General features: G+C 43.6%; 1 protein-coding gene and 1 long non-coding RNA gene across 3 annotated transcripts in view; one reads left to right on the top strand and one right to left on the bottom strand.

Annotated features, from left to right (window-relative positions):
* The window catches only part of PLCB4 (phospholipase C beta 4), an 855,807-nt gene that overhangs the window by 28,251 nt on the left and 801,860 nt on the right, over positions 1 to 25,696 (bottom strand). For both annotated transcript variants that reach the window (XM_029593509.1, XM_029593508.1), the window contains 3 exons: positions 16,044 to 16,145; positions 15,338 to 15,395; positions 7,934 to 8,020 (listed from right to left, as the gene is read on the bottom strand). In XM_029593509.1, coding sequence (XP_029449369.1) covers positions 7,934 to 8,020; positions 15,338 to 15,395; positions 16,044 to 16,145 — 247 coding nt within the window. The remainder of the gene's footprint in view (positions 1 to 7,933; positions 8,021 to 15,337; positions 15,396 to 16,043; positions 16,146 to 25,696) is intronic.
* Positions 1,189 to 24,274, top strand: LOC115086969. The gene is made up of 3 exons (XR_003855376.1): positions 1,189 to 1,256; positions 16,057 to 16,200; positions 23,528 to 24,274. It is a non-coding gene; the product is annotated as an uncharacterized LOC115086969 (long non-coding RNA).

Below are 25,696 nucleotides of genomic sequence, written 5' to 3'. Positions count from 1 at the left end.
TTCACTCTATATGCAAAAACTGAGATTTCATACCTATCTTAGCTTAGATTCATCAAAATGCTATAAATATAGCAAAAATAGTGCCCGTGATAAAAAAAGGGGTGTGGTTAGGATAATGTGATGGCCATAGCTAAATAATGCATGCTGTGAAATTTAATCGCACGTGACAAAATTTAATCGCACGCAGCAAAATATTGCACGTGTTGCAACGATAATGCACGCAGTGCTATCTCATCGTGTACTGCGTTGTGTCATCATGCAGCACATTATTTTTGCAGGTTATATATACAGCCTGAAGCTGTCTCTTTGAGGGAGTGTCGAGGCGTGTTTTAGAGAAGAGAGGAGGGTAGTTGTTGTGGTGGTGGTGGTAGGAATTTATAATAGCATAGCCTGGAGTGGGTTCCTCCTGGATCAGGTGAAGGTAGAGTCAGCACACCACAGGGCCATCCAGAACCACCAATAATCAGCCACGAGGAGGAGGTCACAAGCCCACTAATGCCAATTTTGCAGCCACAAAGCCCAGCACCACCAACACAGCCACTGCCAGCAGCACCTGCACCATCAGCATACCCCCCCCCTCCACCTGAACAGTTCATACAGGAGCAAAGGAGGCAAGTAGATCACCAGAGCTCCTATAAACAGACAAAACCGGATTCTGCAACAGCAAACAGCAGCCAAAACCCACAATGTTTCTACACTGATGGGAGCTATAAACCCCCTTACCAATGTGCTGACACAGATTTTACAAAGGATAAAAGAGCCTCTGACTCCTCAGTGCCATCAATGGAATCAACACCACAGAGTAGTCCCCGAGGTGGTAGACAGGCAAGGGGTAGGCCCCCTCAAACTCGTGCCCCCACCAACAGGCCGGCCACATCGTGGCAAGGGGCCATGACGTACATAGCCACGTGGTCTCTAAGGTCATACAACCACACTTACATGACAAGCCCGGCCTGGGCTCTGCACAGAGTCCCTGTGCCAGCTAGATGGAAGAGCCTGCTGGGCCCGTCCTCACTACAGAGTTCCTGTGCCTGCTAGATGGAAGAAGCCTGCTGGGCCCGTCCTCACTACAGAGTTCCTGTGCCTGCTAGATGGAAGAAGCCTGCTGGGCCCGTCCTCACTACAGAGTTCCTGTGCCTGCTAGATGGAAGAAGCCTGCTGGGCCCATCCTCACTACAGAGTTCCTGTGCCTGCTAGATGGAAGAAGCCTGCTGGGCCCGTCCTCACTACAGAATTCCTGTGTCGGTACAAAGAAGGTAGTTTCAACTGTGCTTTTCAGGTGCTGCAGACTAACTGTATAGCTCTCCTCCATGATCTGCCTATATTCCATCTTCCTTAAAGTGTTATCCTGTGTTGTAGCAGCTGCTGCCTCTTCTCATCATGTCTCATCTGCTCTGGATGCTGATATCGCCTCTCATCTCCTACTGATGCTTCTGTCTCGATGCTGCTGCGTCTTCACCTGGGCCTCCTTTCTCTGTGCTGCTGTGGCTTCACCTAGGGCTCTGGTCTCCGGTCTCCATGCTGCTGCGTCTTCACCTGGGCCTCCTGTCTCCATGCTGTGGCTTCACCTGGGCCTCCTGTCTCCATGCTGTTGCGTCTTCACCTGGGCCTCCTGTCTCCATGCTGTTGTGTCTTCACCTGGGCCTCCTGTCTCCATGCTGTGGCTTCACCTGGGCCTCCTGTCTCCATGCTGTTGCGTCTTCACCTGGGCCTCCTGTCTCCATGCTGTTGTGTCTTCACCTGGGCCTCCTGTCTCCATGCTGTGGCTTCACCTGGGCCTCCTGTCTCCATGCTGTTGTGTCTTCACCTGGGCCTCCTGTCTCCATGCTGTGGCTTCACCTGGGCCTCCTGTCTCCATGCTGCTGCGTCTTCATCTGGGCCTCCTGTCTCCATGCTGTGGCTTCACCTGGGCCTCCTGTCTCCATGCTGTTGCGTCTTCACCTGGGCCTCCTGTCTCCATGCTGTTGTGTCTTCACCTGGGTCTCCTGTCTCCATGCTGTGGCTTCACCTGGGCCTCCTGTCTCCATGCTGTTGCGTCTTCACCTGGGCCTCCTGTCTCCATGCTGTTGCGTCTTCACCTGGGCCTCCTGTCTCCATGCTGCTGTGGCTTCACCTGGGCCTCCTGTCTCCATGCTGCTGTGTCTTCACCTGGGCCTCCTGTCTCCATGCTGCTGTGGCTTCACCTGGGCCTCCTGTCTCCATGCTGCTGTGTCTTCACCTGGGCCTCCTGTCTCCATGCTGCTGTGGCTTCACCTGGGCCTCCTGTCTCCATGCTGCTGTGTCTTCACCTGGGCCTCCTGTCTCCATGCTGCTGTGGCTTCACCTGGGCCTCCTGTCTCCATGCTGTGGCTTCACCTGGGCCTCCTGTCTCCATGCTGTTGCGTCTTCACCTGGGCCTCCTGTCTCCATGCTGTGGCTTCACCTGGGCCTCCTGTCTCCATGCTGCTGTGTCTTCACCTGGGCCTCCTGTCTCCATGCTGCTATGCTCTACTGTCCTGGTCCAGCTGCTTTTTCTTGAACTTTGCTGCCATGGCCCTTAGGCTGTTCCCGTTGAGTGCACGCTTTCAGCAAGGACTGTCTGGGGCCTTTACTTGAACTTTGCTGCCGTGGTCCTTAGTCTGTCCATTTTGAGTGCGCTCTTTCAACATGGACTGTCTGAGGCCTTTGGCTTCAGAGCATATAGTAGTGCTGAATATAACTGTTACGTTACAGCACTACTATAGCGGCACATTTTACTTTCAGTATCCTGTGTGAATAACTAATAGCCTCATCAATATGCATTTGCATGTGATGAACGCTATTAGTTTCTGAGGGGGGGGGGGGGGGCGGTTGCCGTGCGTTTTCAATGTGCTCCACCCCTTACAGTATAAGGGGTAGTGGACGTGTGTCGAAAATGCAAATCCGAGGGCGAGTTAAATAGTGCTTTCAGCTGAGCGCACTTTACAGAATCGGCCTGAATGAAAGCTGCGTGTCTGTTGGTAAGGAAGACAGGCAGAGGTAAAGAAGAAGCTCATTACTGGGGACCTTCACTATTGCCTCTTGTTGCCTTCTTCACACAGCATTCTGTTTGGTTACTCCTGCTTAGATGCACCTGTATCTTACCTGCTTACTACCTTCATGGCTTACACATTGTGGGCCTGATTTTAAAAAGCATTTACTCGAGTAAAACAGGGTTTTACTCGAGTAAATGCACTTTACTTGAGTAAGTGGGCTTTTGAAAATTGCTATAATATATGCCATTGAATTGTCCATAGGATTTACTTGTGTAAGTGCACTTTACTCCAGTAAATGGCTTTTGAAAATTGCTACAATAGTAGTTACATTTACATGTGTAACTCCTTTTGAAAATTACCCCCTATATAGTGTGCATGTACAGCTTGGGTGCTGTGAAACCAAACTTGGAGTCACAATGACACAACAGTTTATTTTCTGGTCAATTATTTTGGTAAGGAATGCAAGGGTATGTGACCAGATACATTTGTAGCTTACACAGTTAACCTAATACGATGTGTATTTGCTGAGTGTTCCTACACACTGTCAGCTGCTGGGTCACAAGTAGAGATGAGGAATGAGGGAATACCATCTGCTCTACAATGTCCACGGCCAACCACCAGAGGGCCTAGAGGGGTGCTGCTGGTGCTAGGGATCAGGCTGACTTCAACACTCTGGCTCCCACACCTGCATTGGCATAGCTTGGGGGTCTGTATAATACGTGTAAGGTAAGGATGAGCTTACAGCTAGCATCCAGATCTAAAAGGCAGGACACTACAGTATGAAGTCTGTGGAAGTCTTCCTGGTCCACTGCACCAGCATCACCACTCTACAATCTGTACTCTGCACCTGTGCACATTGTGTACCACACACTAGTCACTTACTCCTCCTTCCTACTTGTCACACAGCAGCTGACAATGTATTTGAAGAGTCATCAAGTACACAGCATAGGTAGAAGTGAATGTTTGGTTACTGTAGAAGTGAAGTTTGTACAGTGTTTAGGAAATGCTGGCCCCTCCATTTGTAGGCAGATATAGGCGCACCACAGCAAGGCTTGCACTGAAAATGTATTGTCCTTCATATGGGAGAAAGACGGTAGGCGTACTGTCCTACCATCTACACAGCAAAGACTGAGTGTAAATAACTAGGGGCTGATGTGGCAACCTCTATGTGAATTGTGCATGATATGAGCAATGGACAGGTGGCAAATGAGAACCGTGAGAGCAAAAAGGGACTATGTAACAGGAGTTCCGCAATGCATGTTGCACATGGCAAGTAAAGCAACAGCAAACCCCCCCCCCCCCACACACACACACAACCTTGCACCTGGTTTCTCTGCACATGCAGCGTGTAAAGCATCATCATGCTAAGAACTCATCAATTTAAGGCAGGAGTTTGGCACACACATAAACCCTTGGCCTGTATGATGTGAATGTTTGATGAAGATCGATGTGGCAGCGGTAATAGTGGTTATAAACTATACTGTCATGGTGCCATGTCTGTAGAAATTGCAAGTGAAGGCCAGACAGAATCAGATTCTCAATCCTGCCTTCACGGAGCAGGACATGCGTCCTCGTGTTGGGTCTCAGAGAAGGCAACAACACCTACATGACATCACGACAGGCAAGGCCCTCACCTTTTCCAATAAAATATTACTACATTGCCTAGCTTGGTGTAGTAGTAGTTCATGGGTGTAGGCATGCAAAGAGGAATGCTACCTTTGAAAGAGCTTTGCATATACAGAAAACTGCACCAGGTAGCAAAGTTGCTTTCAGCAATGCTGTAAGGGAAGCTGTGATCCAACACCTGTGTGAGGTGTGCACTATTGTTGCCTTGTAGCTCCAATTTTATGGACACCAAAATCCTGTGCAGCTTTTTAAGTATGTACATGCTCCTATTTCAGCACAATTCCAAACATTTTATTGAACCAAAAACAACACTCTCTATACCTGCAGCCATGGCAGTAAGATGAGGTTGACATGTATATATGCTGCAAATAGGTATGCAGTTATAAATCCTAGTGTACACTGGCTGTTTAACTGTTGAGGCACTGTTGTGAAGTTGGTCTGGGAATGCCCATGTGACTGTATGCACACTCAGTACAGAGCTATTACTTCACCTGCACACCTTTAAGCACTTATGAATGAAGGTGTAAACATTTTTTTCTGTCACTCAAACAGTAAACTGTGCTCCTGTTACTTTCCCATGCGTGGTTTACCTTCAGTGCTCTTTCAGCTTTACAGCATTTGTAGAGGTGTAGCTCTCCAAGGTCGCGGTCCATATGGGCCGCCATCACACTTATGGCACTCTGTCATCCACATGTGAGCAGTAGAATGACGTCCGTTGGTGATGGCTCTCAGTGATACCATGCTAGGTAGGCAACACACTTCTTTTACTGTGACTGCCAAACCACAGCATCCAGTAAGACTGCATAAGGTAGCCTGTACCTTGCTGAGCCTTAAAGGGTGCTTGGCATGCTCTAAAGGCCTTCCATAATGTTGGCCACTATATGTGCTGGCTAGCTGGAGGCTAAAGAAGTTCATCTCTTCATGAATAGAAAATGTGATATGTCTCCCAACCCAGCAAAGGCTACTGGTGTATAGCTGGCTGACAACGTTGCACAGATACATAAGAGGGACATACCTGTGTTAGCAATAAAAGTCGTACTTCATGTTGTGCATGCAAATGTGGCAGCTGTGCATTCTGTCCTCCTTAGAAACTCATTAGTAAGCCCACACACAGGGAATATGGCAACCTACCAACATGCACAAGATAATGGTTGTGGAACCGGTGTGTAAAGCTGTATCGAAACAATGTGCGACAATCTTCCAGATCCGTTAGTAATGGCCCAGACGAGATGGTGCTGTGCTGGCGGTGTGGATGGGTGAAGCTAGAGATTAACCAGCGACATTGTAAAACCTTCCAAGGGTAGGATAGGAATGGGGCCTTTTGGATAATGTAGACATGCATTGTTTGCCCGGATTCATTTTGTCAGCTTGTGAAACATGGGGACAAAAAGGCCACCATACGTGAATACAAGGCACTTGACAATTCACCAATCAGTCCTCCCCCACATCCGCCCCCCATTTTGGTGCCATTATGCACATACACATAGGCAGACATATAACTTACAAAGAAAATTGTGTCTTACCTACAAGCCAACCGTCATCATACAGGGCAGCCTCAAAATTGTCAGAGGCCCGACTGCCTAAGTATAAAGGAATTGTGTGCGGCTCCCAGGTACCTGGCCACCATGTCCAGGATGCTCATTCCAGCTTCACAGACCACTTGGATGTTGAAGGAGTGGAAGAGCTTTCTGTTATGGTATGTCTCCTCCTTCTGATAGGGTGGAATGATGGCCACTTGAGTGCAGTCAATAGCTCCAACATTTGGAAAGTGTGCGAAGGTATAGAAACCTATCTAACAAGTCCATCAACTTCTGATGGTCGTGAGTAAATTTGATATAGCAATTAATGCGGTCAGTGACTTCTTCAATGACCTGGCTGAGACAGCATGAGAAAGTGGTTTGGGACATCCCCCCCCCATGACCCCTACTGTGGTTTGGAAGGAGCCGCTTGCCGTGAAATGGAGGGTGGCCAAGAGTTTGGTGAGGCCAGGGACAGCGTGGGACCTTTGGGTGATCGGATCCAGATCCCCTTGCAGGTTTTCATATTATTCCTGGATTGCTCGAGAGCTGAGGAGCTACCTGGTAGGCTGCTGTTATGTTTGGCATTTTTTTCATGCATGATACACACTGCAATAATAGCGTGCTGCATGATACTGAATGCGACAGTTATTTTTTTGCCCGTAACGCCAAGAAAAAAGGTGTAGTTATTTGCCGCGATAAAAACCCGTATAATGTGTGAAAGGGATCTTAGGAAGTGCTAACCAGCCCTATTTTATATTTATCCTGCCCATACTCCGCCTACTTTAATATTAATATGAAATTTGCATATGCAATTTGCGATACGCTATTTATCGCATGCATTATGGCTTATCACAAATTGGTGAATGACCCTGTTAGTTAATACACTTTTTAAACAAGGGATTTCAAGTTTTCAAATGAATATTAATGCTTAACATTTTTGGAATCACTTAAGGAGCTTCATCAGTCTTCAAAGATGTCCTTTAACCACCCACTGTTCCAGGGTTATGTCACCCTTTCTCCTTAGAGAACTTGGAACACTTGTCTCTTTTATTAACAAAGGCTGGATTTTATCTGAAGTCTGGGATGGCATACCATTGTGGAAATATTAGAACTATACTGTAACCACATCTGAGGCAAACCTCTCTATAAAAATGAGATGTCATGTGATTTTTCCAGTCCTTCAATCTCTCAGACTGGGCTCCCACCCTGCATAGCCCCTTCAGGGAAGATCAGTCCATGCATGGTATCATTCTGCAGACACAAATAGTTCTCCCTTCTGGTGGTAGTACTGGAGTTAATGTCCTAAATATACTATACTATTAAAGCAGGATTTATTTTGAAAATGATTTTATTTATTGTTGCCAATTATTTTGCTTTCAGTTTTCCTTTGTCTTGCTTTTTGTTGCTCACTGGCAGCAGGTAATTGAAGGATAGTAGCAGCATGGGTTATTTGCAGCAGCAGTGTGATGTGCTGTGCATTCTAATAAGCTGAGCTCCTGAAAATATACAGACACACAATTCACAGTGCTGCAATTTTCCTTTTATTTGCAATACTCTACTACAACTATCTATTGTGCCAAACAATCTCTCTTGTGTCCAATAACTTCACCAGTATAGGCTGCTTTCCAACAAGCACATGGCTAAGTATGTAAAACAACTCTGAGGCTTACGCAGTGAATCACATATCAGACTAAAAATGGTATTAGAACACCCAAATGTTCAGCTTCTCTATAAATGGAGATAAGCCTTAATTTTATAATATGTCCTGTTTTGTTTTTTTTAGCCATACTGTACCTGCTCATTCTGCTTTTCCAAGATTTCCAGATGTTCAAGCTGGGCCTTTTTCAACTGATCCATTTCTTTTGACTGCTTCATTGCCAGCTAACAGTAAAAGATAAGAGATAGTGCAGAGGTACATTACACTACATGACATTAGGGCAAGACGTGGGTTTTCTTGATTAAGCATTGTGGCACACCAGATGCTATGAGTAACATACTATTTACTCCCCCATCTAATTCTACTGTATTACAAAGTGAATAAAATAAGCAAGGGAGCTGTACAGTAACAAAACACGGTCGTAACATGGCCCAGGGAATATGGACTCCATTCTTTTAGAGTCCACGAGGTTCAGGAGAATAGGAAGGAAAACAAAGTGCAGTGGTAGCAGTAAAAGATGGGTAAAACCAGTGCCTGTAACATCTCAGCCCCAGGCGATCTATCAGAATTTAATCTTTAAGCAGAAATACCACCAAGAATCTTCAAAATATCTTCCTTATTTCTAGACTTTACTGCTTCCTTCTCATTTAATTAACAGATCTCTTAGTAATATAGTTTATTTCTGGTAATCTTATACTTTACTACTCTATTTGCATGCCCATCATTTTAGAGCTCAACACTCTAGCTTCTTTCATTTGTCATATTTATGGTCCCAAAATCCAAGTCCATATCTACTGCAGACCACAATTATACATGCATAATTTTAAAAATATCACAAAATACAAATATTAAACAGGAATAAAAACAATAAAACTGACTAAAAACTCAGGGCCAGATTTAAAAAAGCATTTACATGCGTAAATCTGGGTTTTACGCATGTAAATGCACTTTACTCGAGTAAGTGGGCTTTTGAAAATTGCTACAATATATGCCATTGAATCGTCCATAGGATTTATTCGCATAAGTGCACTTTACGTGAGTAAATGGCTTTTGAAAATTGCTACAATAGTAGTTACATTTATGCGCGTAACTCCTTTGAAAATTACCCCCTAAGTGTCAAATTAATTCAATGATACTGCTGGAATTTGGGCCTAACATGTATTATCAAATGTTTGCTTTAAAAGAATAATTTTTATCAACTTTCTAAATGCTAAGTAATCTGATTCAGCCTGCAGTCTATCTTGTAATGTCGTCCACAGTGTTGGGACTGTAACTGAAAAGGCATAAGATCATGTTTTTTATAATTTGTCTATCCTAACAAATAGAGTAATAAACAAATTACCCTCTTCAGCACTGTTGACCACTCTTACCTCCTTGCCACTCTTCTCTCAGAGTTTCTCTGAGTTTGTACTTGATCAGTTCAATTTATAACTTCTGGGGACTATTTTGAAACCCTGAGCAGTCCCATGGGGACATTATCCTTGTGGGCCTGAAAGCAGTGAAAGGTCTAATTTTTTTGCTGCCTCTAGGCACTGTTGGTGCTGTTGCCCGCAACCCTACCATCCACTCCCCCCCCCCCCCCACTCTCTGCAGAGGACAGTAGAGGACAGGCTGAATTTGGAAGCAGAGTATCTTTTCTTTGCTCTATGCGTGCTCCATCCTCATCCCCTCCTCTCCTGTTCTGTGCAGCTGACTGGGAGGAGATGGGATGGGTTGGGTTGGAACAGGAAGCAGAGGGCCCTAATAGGATACTAAATGAAATGCTCAAATACAACAGTGTATAAGTCCAGAAACCACTAGTAAAACTATTTAACCCGATTCTGCTTTAAGAACATAGGTGCAAAGCTAGGTCAGACTAAGGTCTATCGAGCCCAGCATCCTGCCTCCAATGGTGGTCAATCCAAGTTGCAAGTACCTGGCAAATTCCATAAGTAGATTATTTCCTGAAGCTCACTCCCAGGGCTAGCAATTTAATTCCTTAGTCCAACAGGCCAATAATGTGTTATAGGCTTTTTGTCTAGGAATTTATCCAAACCTCTTTAAATTCCACTATGTTAGCCAATAATGTAGGAGGGATTTTTATAGGAGGATAAAGATTGCAGAATGTTTTTATAAGGATCCACTGCCGAGTGCTCCTGCGACCTGCAGTTGGCACTGTGAGCCACTTGAACTGTCTGTCTAGTCTTTGCTTCCCCCTAGCTGCCATCTTGTTTCCTGCACAGACTTGTACTTATATTGAGGTAGTCTCAGCAGTCAGTTGCCAGAGGTTGGTCCTAACTTCTGGTCCTTGTACTCTGGCTCCACTCCTATTTACAGAAGACTTCATTATATTCAGTGCTCCGGTTTGTTCTCCTTCCAGGGCTCCTGGATTTTTGGTGTGTTCCTGCTCCTTACCCTGTTTCAGGCCTCTCACTCCTTGTTTGTGTTGGGGGCTACCCCTGTTTCTCATATCTTGCTGGTCACCAGCACTGGAGGGATCAACCCAAAGGGAAGGTGTCTGGCCTGGATAGAAATTCATCTATCATTACAGGCCTGGATTTGACTTTCCTGGGAATAGGCCACTCATTTCTGGGGCAACCCACAGACTACAATTGTCACATCAAGCTCTGGACAATATGGACCCAACTGAGCTGGTGGCGCATTTTGCAGCCCAGGATAAGCTCCTGGAGGCTCTGAACCAATGCCTGGGAAGCTTGCAGGAATATGTTGTAGGCCTACAGGAATAAGTAAATGCTTTTACTTGAAATCTCCTTGCAGGGTCCTCCTGGATCACTGTTGTAGCAAGTTCTGCCTTCTGCTCTTATATTTCCTGCAGCTATGGAGTGTACACATAAGGATCCTCAGGTGGAAACTCCTCTGCACATTTCTGGAGATCCAAAAGCCTGCTGGGGCTTTCTGAATCAGTGCTTTTTAGTTTTTACCCTGCAAGCCTCCCATTTTCCTGACCATAAGTCAAAAGTGGCATATATAATATCCTTGCTAACTGGGGAGTCTTTGACCTGGGGATCCCCACTCTGGGAAAGAAAGTACCCCTTGAACTCAGACTCTGATGCTTTTGTGATGGCTTTTAAAGGCATTTTTGATGACCCAGGCTGCTTGTTTTCAGCTTCTACAAACCCTTTTCTGCATGAAGCAAGGGACCTGTACTGTGGGGCAGTACTTTTTAGAATTCCACACAATTGCAGCAGAATGCACTGGAATAATGAGGCTCTTGTCATGGCCTTCCTGAATGGATTAATGGATCGGATCAAGGATGAATTGACCTGCAGGGAGCTGCATTCAGAGTTGGATGCCTTGATCTCCTTGTGTCTATGTCTGGATATCCATATTGATGAATATCAATCAGAGTTCCAGTATTTTGCTATGAATCCAAAGCCCCACTTAGCTCCACAGGCAAATCTTGTTCTGCTACTTGAGAAATCTAAGGAAGTGGGCCATATTTTTAGTCACCTTTCCCAAACAGAGAAAAATTGAAGGAAGCAGCTGGGACTTTCCCTCTACTGTGCTGACCCCAGACACTTAGTCAGAAATTGCCTACATAAACACAGCTCCGTTATGAGGAAAGGCTGAAGAGGTTGGGGCTGTTCAGCTTGGAGAGGAGATGGCTGAGGGGGGATATGATAGAGGCCTTTGAGATCATGAGAGGTCTTGAACGAATAGATGAGAATTGGTTATTTACACTTTCGAATAATAGAAGGACTAGGGGGCATTCCATGAAGTTGGCAAGTAGCACATTTAAGACTAATTGGAGAAAATTATTTTTCACTCAACACACAATGAGGCTCTGGGGTTTGTCGGAGGATGTGGTTGGTGCAGTTAGTGTAGCTGGGTTCGAAAGGGGTTTGGATAAGTTCTTAGAGGAAAAGTCCATTGACGGCTGTTAATCAGGTTTACTTAGGGAGTGGCCACTGTTATTAATTGCATCAGTAGCATGGGATCTTCTTAGTGTTTTGGTAATTGCCAGGTTCTTGTGGCTTGGTTTGGCCTCTGTTGGAAACAGGATGCTGGGCTTGATGGCCCTTGGTCTGACCTAGCATGGCAATTTCTTATTTTCTTCCGTCTAGTCCATGTTCATCACCAGCCTCATAGAAACAGATTCTTTTGGACCTTTTTGATGTGTCCCTCCAGTCATGTGACTTAGCATCTCTCAGTCTCAGTATCCTTGCATTGGCCTTCAGGATCAGCAGAGACCCCCTCCCTTATCAACTCTGGGACAGCGGGCAATTTCATTAGTCTGGAGTTTATCTGTCAGCATGAAATTTGTATCCAATCCAATCCTGCACCAGTCTCAATTGCCGCCATTGATGGACAGCCCATGAATCAATGAGAGGCCCAATGTGTCACTGTGGATCTGAATCTTTTAGTGAGTATGTGGCATTCTGAAACCATTTGCTTTTGGGTTCTTGAATCACCTTCCTTGTACGGTTCTATAGGAATTACCTTGGCCTCAGTTACATAACCTAATCATCAACTGTTATTCAGGACAGATTGTTTCTTGATTTCTTTCTTGCTTCTTTTCTTAGTTCCCATTCTTGTAACTTCTGTAGCCTTCCTACACAGTAGCATGTTTTTGCATTTGTCTTTAGCAAGACGCAAGCGGCGATGCTCCAGAGGCATTGGGAATATGAATGCACCATTGAACTGCTTCCTGAAACTATGCCTTCCACATTGCCAGACATACCCCTCATCCAGTCCAGAAACTGAGGCCATATATGAATGCATTCAAGAAAATCTGGCTTGAGGCTTCATTTGACCATTAAAGTCCCCTGCCGGCAGAGGATTCTTCATCGTACAAAAGAAAGATGGACCCCTTAGGCCCTGTATCAAATACTGGGGCCTCAATAAGGTTACTGCTAAGGATCATTATCCCCTACCACTAATCTCTGAACTCTTTGACAGACTCTGGGGTATACAAATGTTTACCAAGTTGGACTTGAGGGGTGGGGCAAAAGGGTTATGAGTAAAAGACTGCCTTCAATACTAGGAATGGGCATTACAAGTATATAGTCATGGCTTTTGAATTTATAATGCTCTTGCTGTATTCCAGCCTTTGTCAGTGATGGTTTTCGAGACCTCTTCTCTCTATACATTTGTGGTCTACCTTGATATCTTGATTTTCTCCCCAGAACAGGCTACCCATAGACAGTATAAGATTCTTTCTCATCTTTGCCAGCACCAGCTTTACACCAGATTGAGAAATGTGTGTCCACTTCTTGGGGTATGTAATATTGGCTCAAGGATTTAAGATGGACCTGGATAAGGTAACTAGAGTATTTAATTGGCTGGTACCCTTGGGCTTTAAGGTGCTTCAACATTTTTTGGGCATTGCTAATTATTATCGGCACTTTCAAGGTAGAAGCTCCATTTACTTCCCTTACATATAAAGGCATACCAAAGAATTAATAGAACCTCAAAGCTCAGCAGGTCATTCTTTGCATCCACTCCAATCCTGCATCACTTTGATCCAGCCAAGTCTTTCATCACAGAAACAGATGCCTCTGAGGTTGGCGCAAGTGCAATCTTGTCACAAAGACCTGATCCAGATTCTTGGCTCCATCTGTATGATTATCTCTCCTGAAAGTTTTCTCTTGTGAATGTGGGAAACTGAGAACTTCTTGCTATTAAATGGGCCTTGGAGGAGTGGAGATACCTGCTTGAAGGAGCCACCTTTCTGAATACAATCCTTATGGATTACACAATTTAACTTTATAATAAAGCTGCAAAATGTATAAATCCCAGCAAGTCTGGTGGGCCACGTTCTTTGCTCGTTTTCAGTTTATTATCTCTTTTCACCCTGGCTTGAAGAATGCTAAGGCTGATGCGTTTTCACAGCAGTTTACCTCCAAGGAGACTACATAGCCTTATGATAAAGTCCCCAAAGAAAGATTTGAGGTTGAAGCATCTGACCTTGATGCATCTCATCTTTTGAAGAACTCTCTTGCTAAGACCATCCCTGAAGGGTGGGGGTGGATACTATAAGGCTCTGTTGCTAAGTGCTCCTCTGGCCTGCAGGTGGCTCTGTGAGTCTCTTGAAATGTTTATCTAGTGCTTCTAACTCTGTGCTTTTTGCTTCCCCTCAGTGGCTATCTTCTTTCCTGCATAGACCTGTATTTATACTGAGGCAGCCTCAGCAGTCAGTTGCCAGAGCTTGTTCCTGTGGAGACATCACAGCTGGATAAGAGACACAAATTTTCCAGCAGTGCTTTCTGAGGTTTTTTCCTGCTTATCAACATTACCTTCTATAAAAATATTTTAAAAATCTTATAAAAATTATTATAACCTTGAAAAATTTCCCCAGTACTTCAAGTCTTCATAGTCTATAGTTTTTTTTTGGGTTTTTTTTTTTTGGGGGGGGGGGGGGTGATTTCTATATTTTCTTGGATTGGTTGATTTCACCCATCTCTTGTTTGTATTGATTTTCCTAAAACCAGATGACTCTGAGATCAAATGCCTGCTATATACAAATGATCTGGTCATTTTATTCCCTACTCAAGGTAGTATACAAGAGAACCTAAACCTGCTAGATACCTACTGCAAATCACGGTGGGCCCTAAAATTAAAAACCTTGAAAAGACAGAAAAAACAAAACAAAACAAAATAGTCTCCAACATGAATTCAGATTCTTCCTAAATAGGTTGAACATTTCTTAGAATATATATATAAACCTTGGTCTAAGACTAAGTACATCTGGTAGTTTTAAATTGGCTATAAAGATACTGCAAGAAAAAGCTGTAAGAGTCCTATATACAATAAAGAAACTTCTGGATAGATACAACCCCCCAGTAAAACTATTATTAACATTATTTGATGGCATCATTTAACTAATCCTCTTATATGGGAATGAGGTCTGTGGTCTGTCACTAACCCTAAAATATACAGAATAAGAGTGAGAAATCTTTTTAATATGCCTTCTGTCATGTATTCTTATTTCCTTACTTCCATTTTATTAATCAAAAGGCAGATAAATCCTAAACGGTGCATTTAATGCACACAATGTAATTTGCATTAAGTGGAGGGTCTATGATTGCTTCTTCCCATCCTTCCATCACTGCTCTCTTGTTCCATGTTTTTCCTGTCCAAATTCTATTTTCATCATGCATTTCTAATCACTAAAAATCAGCTGATAAAATGGTAGCTTACAATGTGAAAATATGTTTGTTTGTTTTTTAAAGTCACATTTGGCTGTGTATCGTGATGTAAGAGTCACCGGGAAGAACACAGTGCTACTGGGCACAAAAAGTCTGAAGACAGAACAAAATGTGTTTAGCGTGTACAGTTTATTTTATTCATTGTTCTGTAACGGGCTTCATTCCACAATGCTCTCCAGGTAAGTGGTACCAAGCAGAATGGATGACATCCCATGAAGAGGAGGAGAAGGAGGAGACTGTGCAGTGGGAGAAGAATGGGAAGGAGGAAGGTTACTTGTAAAAGGCACAAAAGGAAGAGTGGGAGAAAGCCCGGCATACGTTCATCTGCCTTGCAACTCACTACAAAGACACAAATGCCTTGTATTCATTAGTAAAGAGATAATTAATACTTACCCTCTTTCTCTCTTCCAGAAACTTTTTTGTGTTACTGCTGTTTAGCTCCCTGACTCGCCTACAAATACAAATAAAACGTGTGTCTATGTATACTTATGCTTTTATCCCCTCAGTGCTACCAGTGTCTAAATGCCTATTACTAGATTTAATGCATTATTCAGATTGGAAAAACCGGACCTTAGAATAGCCACCAAAACAGGTGTTTAGGGAATGCTGTGCTACTTATTCTAAAAAAAATTTAAAAATATCATAGCAAGAGAACACAAAAAGAAAACATTTGTAAGTTGTTGCATATGTCTGACTTCACATTATATCTTGAGTATCCCTTAAAGAACTGCTAGAGTACCAGAATGTTAAACAAGCTCAGATTGTATATGAGAAGCCTCCTGTTTGGTTAAATCCTGTTACCTGCTTGATGTGCTGTACTGCCTGTCATCTGACACCAGAACCAGATCAGACCGCAAATCTGCCTCTTATTACTTTTATCCTAATGCTTCAGGACTAAGCTCTTACCAACAAGGAACCTGCTTGAAGCTACCACTTAAGCTTCTGTATGTTCACTGTGTACACAAAAAGGACAATACAGTAACCAATAATGCTGTTGTTCATGCACGAGCCACATTTTAAAACATTTTTCCCATGTCAGAGCATATTTTCTCTGCAAGAGCTGTATTGATTTGTCACACAAGAGACATTTTGAATTTACCTTTCCCTTTCAGCTTTGTTTTTGATGGATTTGTCCTGGCTGATGGCTTTGCAGTTCTCCATGGAAATCTTAGCCTGATTGGCCCGCATTTCCTTGCTCTCCCTACATAATCAGGACACAAAGTACTGCTTACAGAAGTGTTCATTCATTTTATAAGGTAAACAATTAAGAAGTCAGCTTTCAATATCCTTTGCATCTATATTGAACAGAAATCTTGAGAAAGAAATCATATATGATGTATGTTTCTGAACTGGATCAGTAATGTATTCCAACATAATTAAACAATTTTAAGCTATTTTAGAGTAAACAGTATGAAGAAATACAGTTTTAATATTTTAAACAATTAAAGGTGAATTTTAATAGAGCTGAGCATGTAAAAATGAGCACGTGCAAGTAATGGTGCATAAATATAAGAACATAAGAACATGTCATACTGGGTCAGACCAAGGATCCATCAAGCCCAGCATCCTGTCTCCAACAGTGGCCAATCCAGGCCATAAGAACCTGGCAAGTACCAAAAAACTGTGGTGTGGATTTCATAAACTTGCGCACACACGTACTTTTGTTTGCGCACCAGGCGGAAACAAGAGCACGCGGGATTTCAATAGATACGCGCGCATCCATTAAAATCTGGGGTCGGCGTGCGCAAGGCTGCCCAAAATCGGCAGCCAACGCGCCAAGCCACGCAGCCTGCCTCCGTTCCCTCCGAGGCCGCTCCGAAATTGGAGCGGCCTCGGAGGGAACTTTCCTTCCGCCTCCTCCCACCTTCCCCCCTTCCCCTACCTAACCCACCCCCCCCCCCGGCCCTATCTAAACCCCCCCTACCTCTGTCACGAAAGTTACGCCTGCTCAAGGCAGGCATAACTTTACACGTGCCAGGCCAGCTGCCGCGCGCCATGTTCCGGTCCGGGGGCTGGTCCGGAGGCCGCGGCCATGCCCTGGGCAGAAACCACACCCGCAGCCCTGCCCCGGATGACGCGCCAGCCGCTTCACGCCCCCGGACATGGCCCGGATGAGGCACGGATCACGACACGCCCCCCCCCACCCCCCAGGAAAGCCCCGGGACTTACGTGCGTCCCGGGGCTTTGCGCGCGCTGGAAGCCTATGCAATATAGGCTCGGTGCGCGTAGGGGGTGTTTGGGGCAGGTTTTCGGGGGGTACGCACATACCCCTTTGAAAATCTACCCCTAAATCTATTCCATGTTACCGTTGCTAGTAATAGCAGTGGCTATTTTCTAAGTCAACTTAATTAATAGCAGGTAATGGACTTCTCCTCCAAGAACTTATCCAATCCTCTTTTAAACACAGCTATACTAACTGCACTAACCACATCCTCTGGCAACAAATTCCAGAGTTTAATTGTGCGTTGAGTAAAAAAGAACTTTCTCCGATTAGTTTTAAATGTGCCACATGCTAACTTCATGGAGTGCCCCCTAGTCTTTCAATTATCTGAAAGAGTAAATAACCGATTCACATCTACCCATTCTAGACCTCTCATGATTTTAAACATCTCTATCATATCCCCCCTCAGCCGTCTCTTCTCCAAGTCGAAAAGTCCCAACCTCTTTAGTCTTTCCTCATAGGGGAGCTGTTCCATTCCCCTTATCATTTTGGTCGTCCTTCTCTGTACCTTCTCCATCGCAATTATATCTTTTTTGAGATGCGGCGACCAGAATTGTACACAGTATTCAAGATGCAGTCTCACCATGGAGCGATACAGAGGCATTATAACATTTTCCGTTTTATTCACCATTCCCTTTCTAATAATTCCCAACATTCTGTTTGCTTTTTTGACTGCCACAGCACACTGAACCGACGATTTCAATGTGTTATCCACTATGACGCCTAGATCTCTTTCTTGGGTAGTAGCACCTAATATGGAACCTAACATTGTGTAACTATGGCATGGATTATTTTTCCCTATATGCATCACCTTGCACTTATCCACATTAAATTTTATCTGCCATTTTGATGCCCAATTTTAAAGTCTCACAAGGTCTTCCTGCAATTTATCACAATCTGCTTGTGATTTAACTACTCTGAACAATTTTGTATCATCTGCAAATTTGATTATCTCACTCATTGTATTTCTTTTCAGATCATTTATAAATATATTGAAAAGTAAGGGTCCCAAAACAGATCCCTGAGGCACTTCACTGCCCATCTCGTGTGGCTGAACGCCACTTGTCCCTCTAATAAGTTGGACGCCGACCCTGGGGGTTGCGTAACTAGTTAGCATGGAGGAGTCTCATATAAAAAATGGTGGGTTAGGGGTTGGCCAGGGGCATTCTGGGGTGAGGCCAACATGTACACTTATAAGGTGCTATTTTATAGCCTGTGAAAACGACGTGCGTGCAGCTGTTAGTTGCGTATATTTATACCTGCTAATTATCAGGTTTAAGTCAGAATTAAATTCTTTATAGCCAAATACTGACTGGGTGAGGGGTTTGGGAAAACTGGGGGGCGTTCAGGCTGAAGAACCAGGGGGTCTTGATGGCCTAGAGATAGACTGGACGCACTGCTGGACAAATTGGTTAAACTGGTAATTTCCCTCATGTGTGCATGTTATAAATGTGATGATTTCCATATGTAAAAGCCAACAAATGCAAAGGAAAATATGCAAGTTAAATTTCCTCGTGTAAATGATTAAAATTAGGAGTACAAATACACACACATAGCAGATGTGACTCACTTATCTGGATAAATTTTGACTTATTCAGCTAAATGAAGGATTTGCCACCACTTATCCAGGTATTAAAAAGTGCTACTTAGCCGGATAAGTAAGATAGCCATATAAGTCTTCAAATGCTAGTTATTTAGCTACCTTAATTATCCAGGCTAAGTAGTGCTTTTCTTTTACTTATCTAGCTATCTTGCTTAGCCAGGTAAGTCTTAAAACAATGTAACTTAATAGATAAGTAGCGTTTTGTTGGGACTTTTCTGTCCTTCGCTGACATTTAGCTGTATAAGTCAAAACTTATCCGACTATGTTGAAAATACATGCCACATATCTTTTAGATACGTGAACATGTTGTTGGATAGATGTGTATTTTATATCATGTGCGCGCATCTGCACATACGATATAAAATACATGTACATGCACGTCCAAATGGCTGCGTATAAGGGAATGCTCACGCATGTTTTAGTTATCCTCCTTGGAGGTAATTTTCAAACTAATGCTCATTACTGTAAAATCTGCCGGTATTTTTACCTGCATACATTTATACCTGCTATACATTTAGTTCCAAACCTCACCCCAACCCTGCCCCAACCTCACCCCACTGCAGGTAAAATTACATATACACACATAGGGCGTACAGTTTTCAAATCGCCCATTAGCAATGGTAATATGGAATAGACTTAGTTTTTGGGTCCTTGCCAGGTTCTTATGGCCTGGATTGGCCACTGTTGGAAACAGGATGCTGGGCTTGATGGACCCTTGGTCTGACCCAGTATGGCATTTTCTTATGTTCTTATTTGCACAGATAAAGCACTATTTTACCCACAGAACTGGCTTTGAAAATTATCCTCTTTATCCTCTTCATGACTAAAGTTCAGTAGTACAGTATTTCTATCCATTGAAACTATCTCTAATTATATAGGCACTAATAGTGCTAATGTGCAATCTGAGCTGGTCTGCACAGGCAGTCCAACAGCCGGGGAAGGGGACATGAGTAAGGATCTAAATCCTGTCCCACACACCTGTCCTACGCACCAGAAGGAAAATCTTTTCCACTTCAAGCTGTAGGACTTCCTGGTGGAAGGCTTCCGGGACGCCACCAGAACCTGGGAGACGCAGTCTGAGGGCGCCAAGGGCTGGAGGGCTACGTGCTCAAAATCCAAGCTGTCAGGGCCAACACCCGGAGATTTGGATGGCGCAGAGCGCCATGATTCTGTGAGATGAGATTGGGCATCGTCCCTAGCCGGATGGGTGCTTGCACCGACAGGTCCTGCAGGAGCGGGAACCAAACTTGTCGGGGCCAAGAGGGGCCCACGAGGATCATGGTCCCTCTGTCCTGCTGAAGCGTCAGCAGCATCCTCAAGAGGAGTGGTGGAGGGGGATATGCATATAGCAGGCCCCATTGGAAGGAGAAGACATCGCAAGCTGAATGTCTGCCCCCCGGCACTATGGAGCAGAACCTGCTCACCTTGTGGTTCTGAGGGGAGGCAAAGAGGTCCACATCTGGCATACCCCACCAATGAAATAGTTCGGCCTCTACCTCCTGGTTGAGCGACTACTCGAGTGGCTGGAAGGAGCAGCTTAAGTGGTCTGCCAGCACATTGAGATGATCCGGTAGGTATGTAGCTTGGAGAGACATCCCCTGTGAAAGGGCCCAGTTCCACCTGAACCACCTCGTGGCAGAGGAGGAATGAATCCTTGCCGCCCTGCTTGTTGATGGACCACATCGTAGCCTGATTGTCCGTCCGGATCAGGACATGCTTGTGTGACAAACGGTCTCTGAACGCCCAAAGTGTATCTGATCGCCTGAAGCTCCAGGAAGTTTATTTGACAGCGGGCTTTGCTGGTGGTTCAGAGACTCTGTGTGTGGATCCCTTCCACATGGGCTCCCAAGCCCTGAGAAGAGGCATCGGTGGTAAGGATCACTTGAGGTGGAGCAACCTGGAAAGTAAGCTCCCTCTCCAAATTGGAGAGGTTCTCCCACCAAGACAGAGACGCTCGCAGAGGGTCCATGACTGTGACAGGAGTCTTGAGGTCCTGGAGGCCTGTTGCTACTGGGACCACAAGGTCCATTGAGCCCTCTGCATGCACGGTGGGTGAGAGGGGTCACATGGATGGAAGCTGCCATGTGGCCTAGCAGGTGGAGCAGAAGGTGGGCAGATACCTACTGACTGTTCTGGACACAGGTGGCTAGTGAGGTGAGGGTGATAGCCCGATCCCTGAGCAGAAATTACTTTTTCTGCGCCATGTCCAGCTTGGCCCCTATGAAGTCCAGCTGAGGAGACAGACAGAGATGAGACTCGGGATAGTTGATAACGAACCCCAATGTCTGTAGCGCCTGCATCATCAGAGCCAGTGCACTCAGGGCTCCTGCCCAGGAGTCGCTCTTGATCAGTCAGTTGTCGAGGTACGGAAACACATGTACTGATCGATACCTGAGGTAGGCTGTCACCATTGCCAAGCATTTGGTGAAAATGTGGGGGCGGAAGCCAACCCAAAGGGCAGCACCCTGTATTGGAAATGAGCCTTCCCCACCACAAAGTGGAGGTATTTCCTGTGGCCGGGGAGAATGGCTATGTGAGCTTCCTTATGGTCGAGGGAGCAAAGCCATCTCCTCTGAGGAGGGTGATTAGCAAACCCAGAGAGACCATCTTGAACTTTTCTCTTGTGAGAAATTTGTTCAACTCACTAACCGAAAAACCGATTTTTTTACAAAAAAAAAACCATGCCGATCAGATTTCCCCCCCCCCCCCCAGCCAAAATCGATTGTTAAAACGATTGGGCACACAATTCACATCCCTAATTAGAATCAACAATTAACCTGAGTTAATGCATTGATTCTAGCACTGGTGTTGGAATATTTTAATACCCAATATACTAAAGAGCCTATACGAGGGGGTCCTCCAGAGGTGATTATGTATACTTTTGGGAAGTGAGGTCTTCTGGAATGAGGTACTTGCCATAGATCCACAAACAACGGGTGAGTTAGTGCATATCATGCTACTTCACACAATTTGTGCTAACCAGCATTAATAATTGATGAACTGTTTATTTATTTATTTATTTAAAATAATTTATATACCGGAGGTTCCTGTATAATATACATATCACCCCGGTTCACAAAGAACAGTAACTATCGCTACAAATAGCGGTTTAGTGTTTAGTGTTTAGTAATAGTGTTTAGCATGCATTTGCATATTATGCAGCTCATTTTCATTTTTTTTAGCATTAAGTCTGCACAATTTTGCGTTAACCAAAACAAACATTTTTTGTGCTTTAATGCATGCATTATTATTAAGCCACTTCAGTAGGTAGACCCTGAAAATTGTCTAGCATAAGGGATGCTGACTGCGAATTGTATGTGGGTATGTGTCCAATGCTAGGATTGTGCTGGGAAGGGTGGACAATTTTCAAAAGCTATTTACTCCGGTAAACAGGCTGTTTGAAAATTGCCCATCCTCCATGTGGATAAAGATAGGTGCATTATGAAACAATGCGTTTACTTTTACCTACATTTTTGTGGAGGCATTTTGTGGAGGCATTTCTAGGGAGGGATTTGGTCGGCAAATGCAAAAATACACGTAATTTAGCATTTTCAAAATTACACAAGTACTTTGTTGAGAGAAGAAGTATAGCAGTTATCAGTCTCTACCATGCTCCTTCCCCCTCTCATCCCCTAGGCTCCATCTCCTCCTCTCTCTTCTCAGCTTCCATCTCCCTCTTTTAGTTCCCTTCCCAGTTTCCATTTCTCCATCCTCCATCTCTTTCTCTACTCCCCCTTCTCAGACTCATTCCTCCTTTTCTGCCTCATCTAAGAGTTTGATGTAAGGGAAAATTAGATCTATTGATGCTTTTGAAAAATGTAGCACTTCTACAACCAATCCAAAAGGAAAGGGAGTAAAGGATTTGGTCAAGCACTGGAATTTAGATTTTGAGAAGGCCTGCTAAGTTGAAAAAGGTGTTTTTTTTTCTGGTACACAGAAACTTTATGCAAGCTCAAACATATTATTTATTAATCATAGATTGGAAAAGAAATGAAAAAAGTGGCCCAATCGCAATAATAAATCTGTCTGCAGAGCGCTTTACAGAAAGGCTATAATTAAGGCTAAAACTCTATTATTCAAAAATTCTAGAGAACTCTGGGTGTAAATTAAGGGATCTCTTTAATATTGTTCAAGGTTTACCTTCCCATTTTCTTTTTAAACAGACAGCAGACCATTCTGTCTAGAAGTGTAATCGGTTTGCTATATTTTTCATAGAGATGATTAGGTAAGATTTGCGGAACCCTTTATATAAGAGCATTTCTGAGCAATTGTTTGATGTTCAACTCTCCATACTGCCTGGGAGTATGGAATGTTGCAAGTAAAACCGTTGCAAGTTGATTCATTTACAAAAAGAGTAAGAGCTACATCTTATGATTAGGATCAGTGTCCCTTGTGGACAAGAGGGATGACTGGAGCTGTGGGGACATCAGCTTTAGAAAAGGATGGTGTGGTTCAGTATTAGAGTGTAGAAGATGAGGGTTCATTCAAAGGTGAGGGTCCTAGACTTCAGGGAAACTAACTTTGTTAAAATGGGGAAGTACCTCAAAGAGCTGGATGGGAAAACCTAGGGGAAGTAGAAGAGCTGTAGGAATAAAACAATAAGTTTCACTACTGTCCATTCAGCAAAATTGATTCTTGCATTTATTTCAGAAATACAGAGATGCTGAATTTCTGACAAAGTTGCAATATGTAAATGACTTATCTCCTGTGTCAAGCACATTGACTCTGTTAAATAATGAAATCTTCTCTCAACAATTAGAGAAAGAACATGACAATGCAGGCCTGCGTGTGTGGAGAGCGACCTGAAGCTGCAACCCAACCTCCAGTCCTGAGAGGAGACCTTATCATATGCAAGCCAACTCTCAGGTCAGCTGCCATGTGGCAGAAGGATGGCCCTCTGGGGGGGGAGGAGCCAAACTGTGAGCGGGCTCAAGCAGTCAAAGTGAAGAAAGAAGAATCAATAAGAATTAGACTAATGTCCCTGTTTTCATATGCATGAAGCTCTTAAAATCAGTAGGAAGAGGGGCCTGGGGATCATCTCAGAAGATTCTATTCACACCAGCAAGAAGCCGTTCCGACTCATCGCTTCCAGCCCTGCCCTTCAACTAAGCTGCCAGACGAGATTCAGCATCCTATATGTCTGCATGTAAGAGCATCTCAAGACCTGCTATTTTAGCCAGATTTCAACTTGCCTGGTTCTTCTCAATGAATAGGTCAGGCTTCTGCCCTTCATCCAGGTACAAAGACCCACAGCCTGCTTTCTAGTAACAGAGACAGTGTTTCTCACATCGCTTACGTGACAAGAATCTACAAAGTGGAGAGACTGAGGGGATTCAATTCCTGGGTTTTGTCTAAGGGATAGAAAGTTAGAAATGTTTATGATTTCTAAGCAAGTTCCAGCTAAATTGATGTGCTATGTTTCTTCTGATTTAGTCATACCTACAAAACTAATCATCATAAGTGCTAAGTATGTATAAGTTTCTACTATTGCTAAGTTTTTAGTGCTTGTTTTGGTAACCTAGTATCTTGCAATAAATCTTTATTCTGAGTCAAACAAGTGTGAGTTTCTGGGCTCACTGTGTCATACATAAAGATAAAATAAATGTTAATTTCTGTAGTATTGTCATTCCCCATAAGGAGGGGAGAACAGGGCAGTATCTAGACTTCAGCTTACGCTTATAAAACTTTACAGAGCAGTGGGCAAAACTACTAGGAGATATTATAATATCTAATAGGAGATATTATAAAGGCAACTAACCCTTTTGTTAAGAAAATAAATAAGGGAAAGAGGAAAAAGAGACCATTATGGTTTTCTAAAAAAGTAGCTGAAAAGGTAAGGAAAAAAAAGTCTGGCATTCATAAACTACAAGAGATCGCAGAAAGTGGAAAAACTATTTATTTATTTAAAATCTTTTATATACCATTGTTAAGTTATTTACCATCACAACGGTTTACAGGAAGGCACATATAGTAACATAAAGTATTTAAACCAGGTAAAACATTATAAAAGTGCCAAAAATGATTCGGTAACAAAGTGTGTTCAAATATACAATTATATGATGTTAGTTTGAGTTGTCCTTTTGATACCTGTATCATAGTTTAACTTACAAAGTTATCAGTGAGAAGTTGGATCAAAATAATAACTAAGCACATAGTAAAACTAAGTGCTGAGTTTGTGATGCATGCCTTTATTTACTTTCTCCGTTCTCTTTATAAAACGCCTGTTTAAAAAACCATGTTTTTAAAATTCCTTTAAATAGTTTAAAATTTCTCTGCAATCTTATCTCAAGAGGCATTGAATTCCACAAGTTGGGTCCTGCTAAAGACAGTGCTCACTCTCTGACTTGTGTAAGTCTTGCTCTCTTAACAGAAGGAACAGTCAATGCAGAGAAACTGGGAAAGTGGTCAGAAATGCAGAGATGCAAATGGAAGAAAAAATAGCAAATATGGTAAAATGGGGAGACAAGACTCTGCTAGTGATAGAAGGAAGTGCAAAAGTATCATTGTGAGACTCAGAGATGAAGGAGAGGAATATGTAGATACTGATGAGGAAAACGCAAAACTGCTTAACATATATTTCTGTTCAGTGTTCACTGTGGAAGGACCAGGAGGAGGACCACATAAAGTAAACACAAATAAGATTGGAGATGATATAAACCTCAATCAATTTTCAGAAAAGTGTGTTTGTGAGGTAGTAACTGAACTTAAAATAGATAAAGTGATGGGGCTGATGAAATACATCTGAGGGTACTATAGGAATAGAGAAGTTCTGGCAACCCTGCTGGCTGACCTTTTCAATGCTTCTTTAGTGTCAGGAGTAGTTCCAGAGGACTGAAATAGGCAAATGAGGTTCCTATTCACAAAAGTAGACCTGAGGAGGAGGAGGCTGGGAACTATAGGCTGGTTAGTCTGACCTCTGTAGTGAGCA

The sequence above is a fragment of the Rhinatrema bivittatum genome, chromosome 3 (assembly GCF_901001135.1).
Source record: "Rhinatrema bivittatum chromosome 3, aRhiBiv1.1, whole genome shotgun sequence".
In the NCBI taxonomy this organism is placed as follows: Eukaryota; Metazoa; Chordata; class Amphibia; order Gymnophiona; family Rhinatrematidae; genus Rhinatrema; species Rhinatrema bivittatum.
This window is presented reverse-complemented; position numbering and strand designations above follow the sequence as displayed.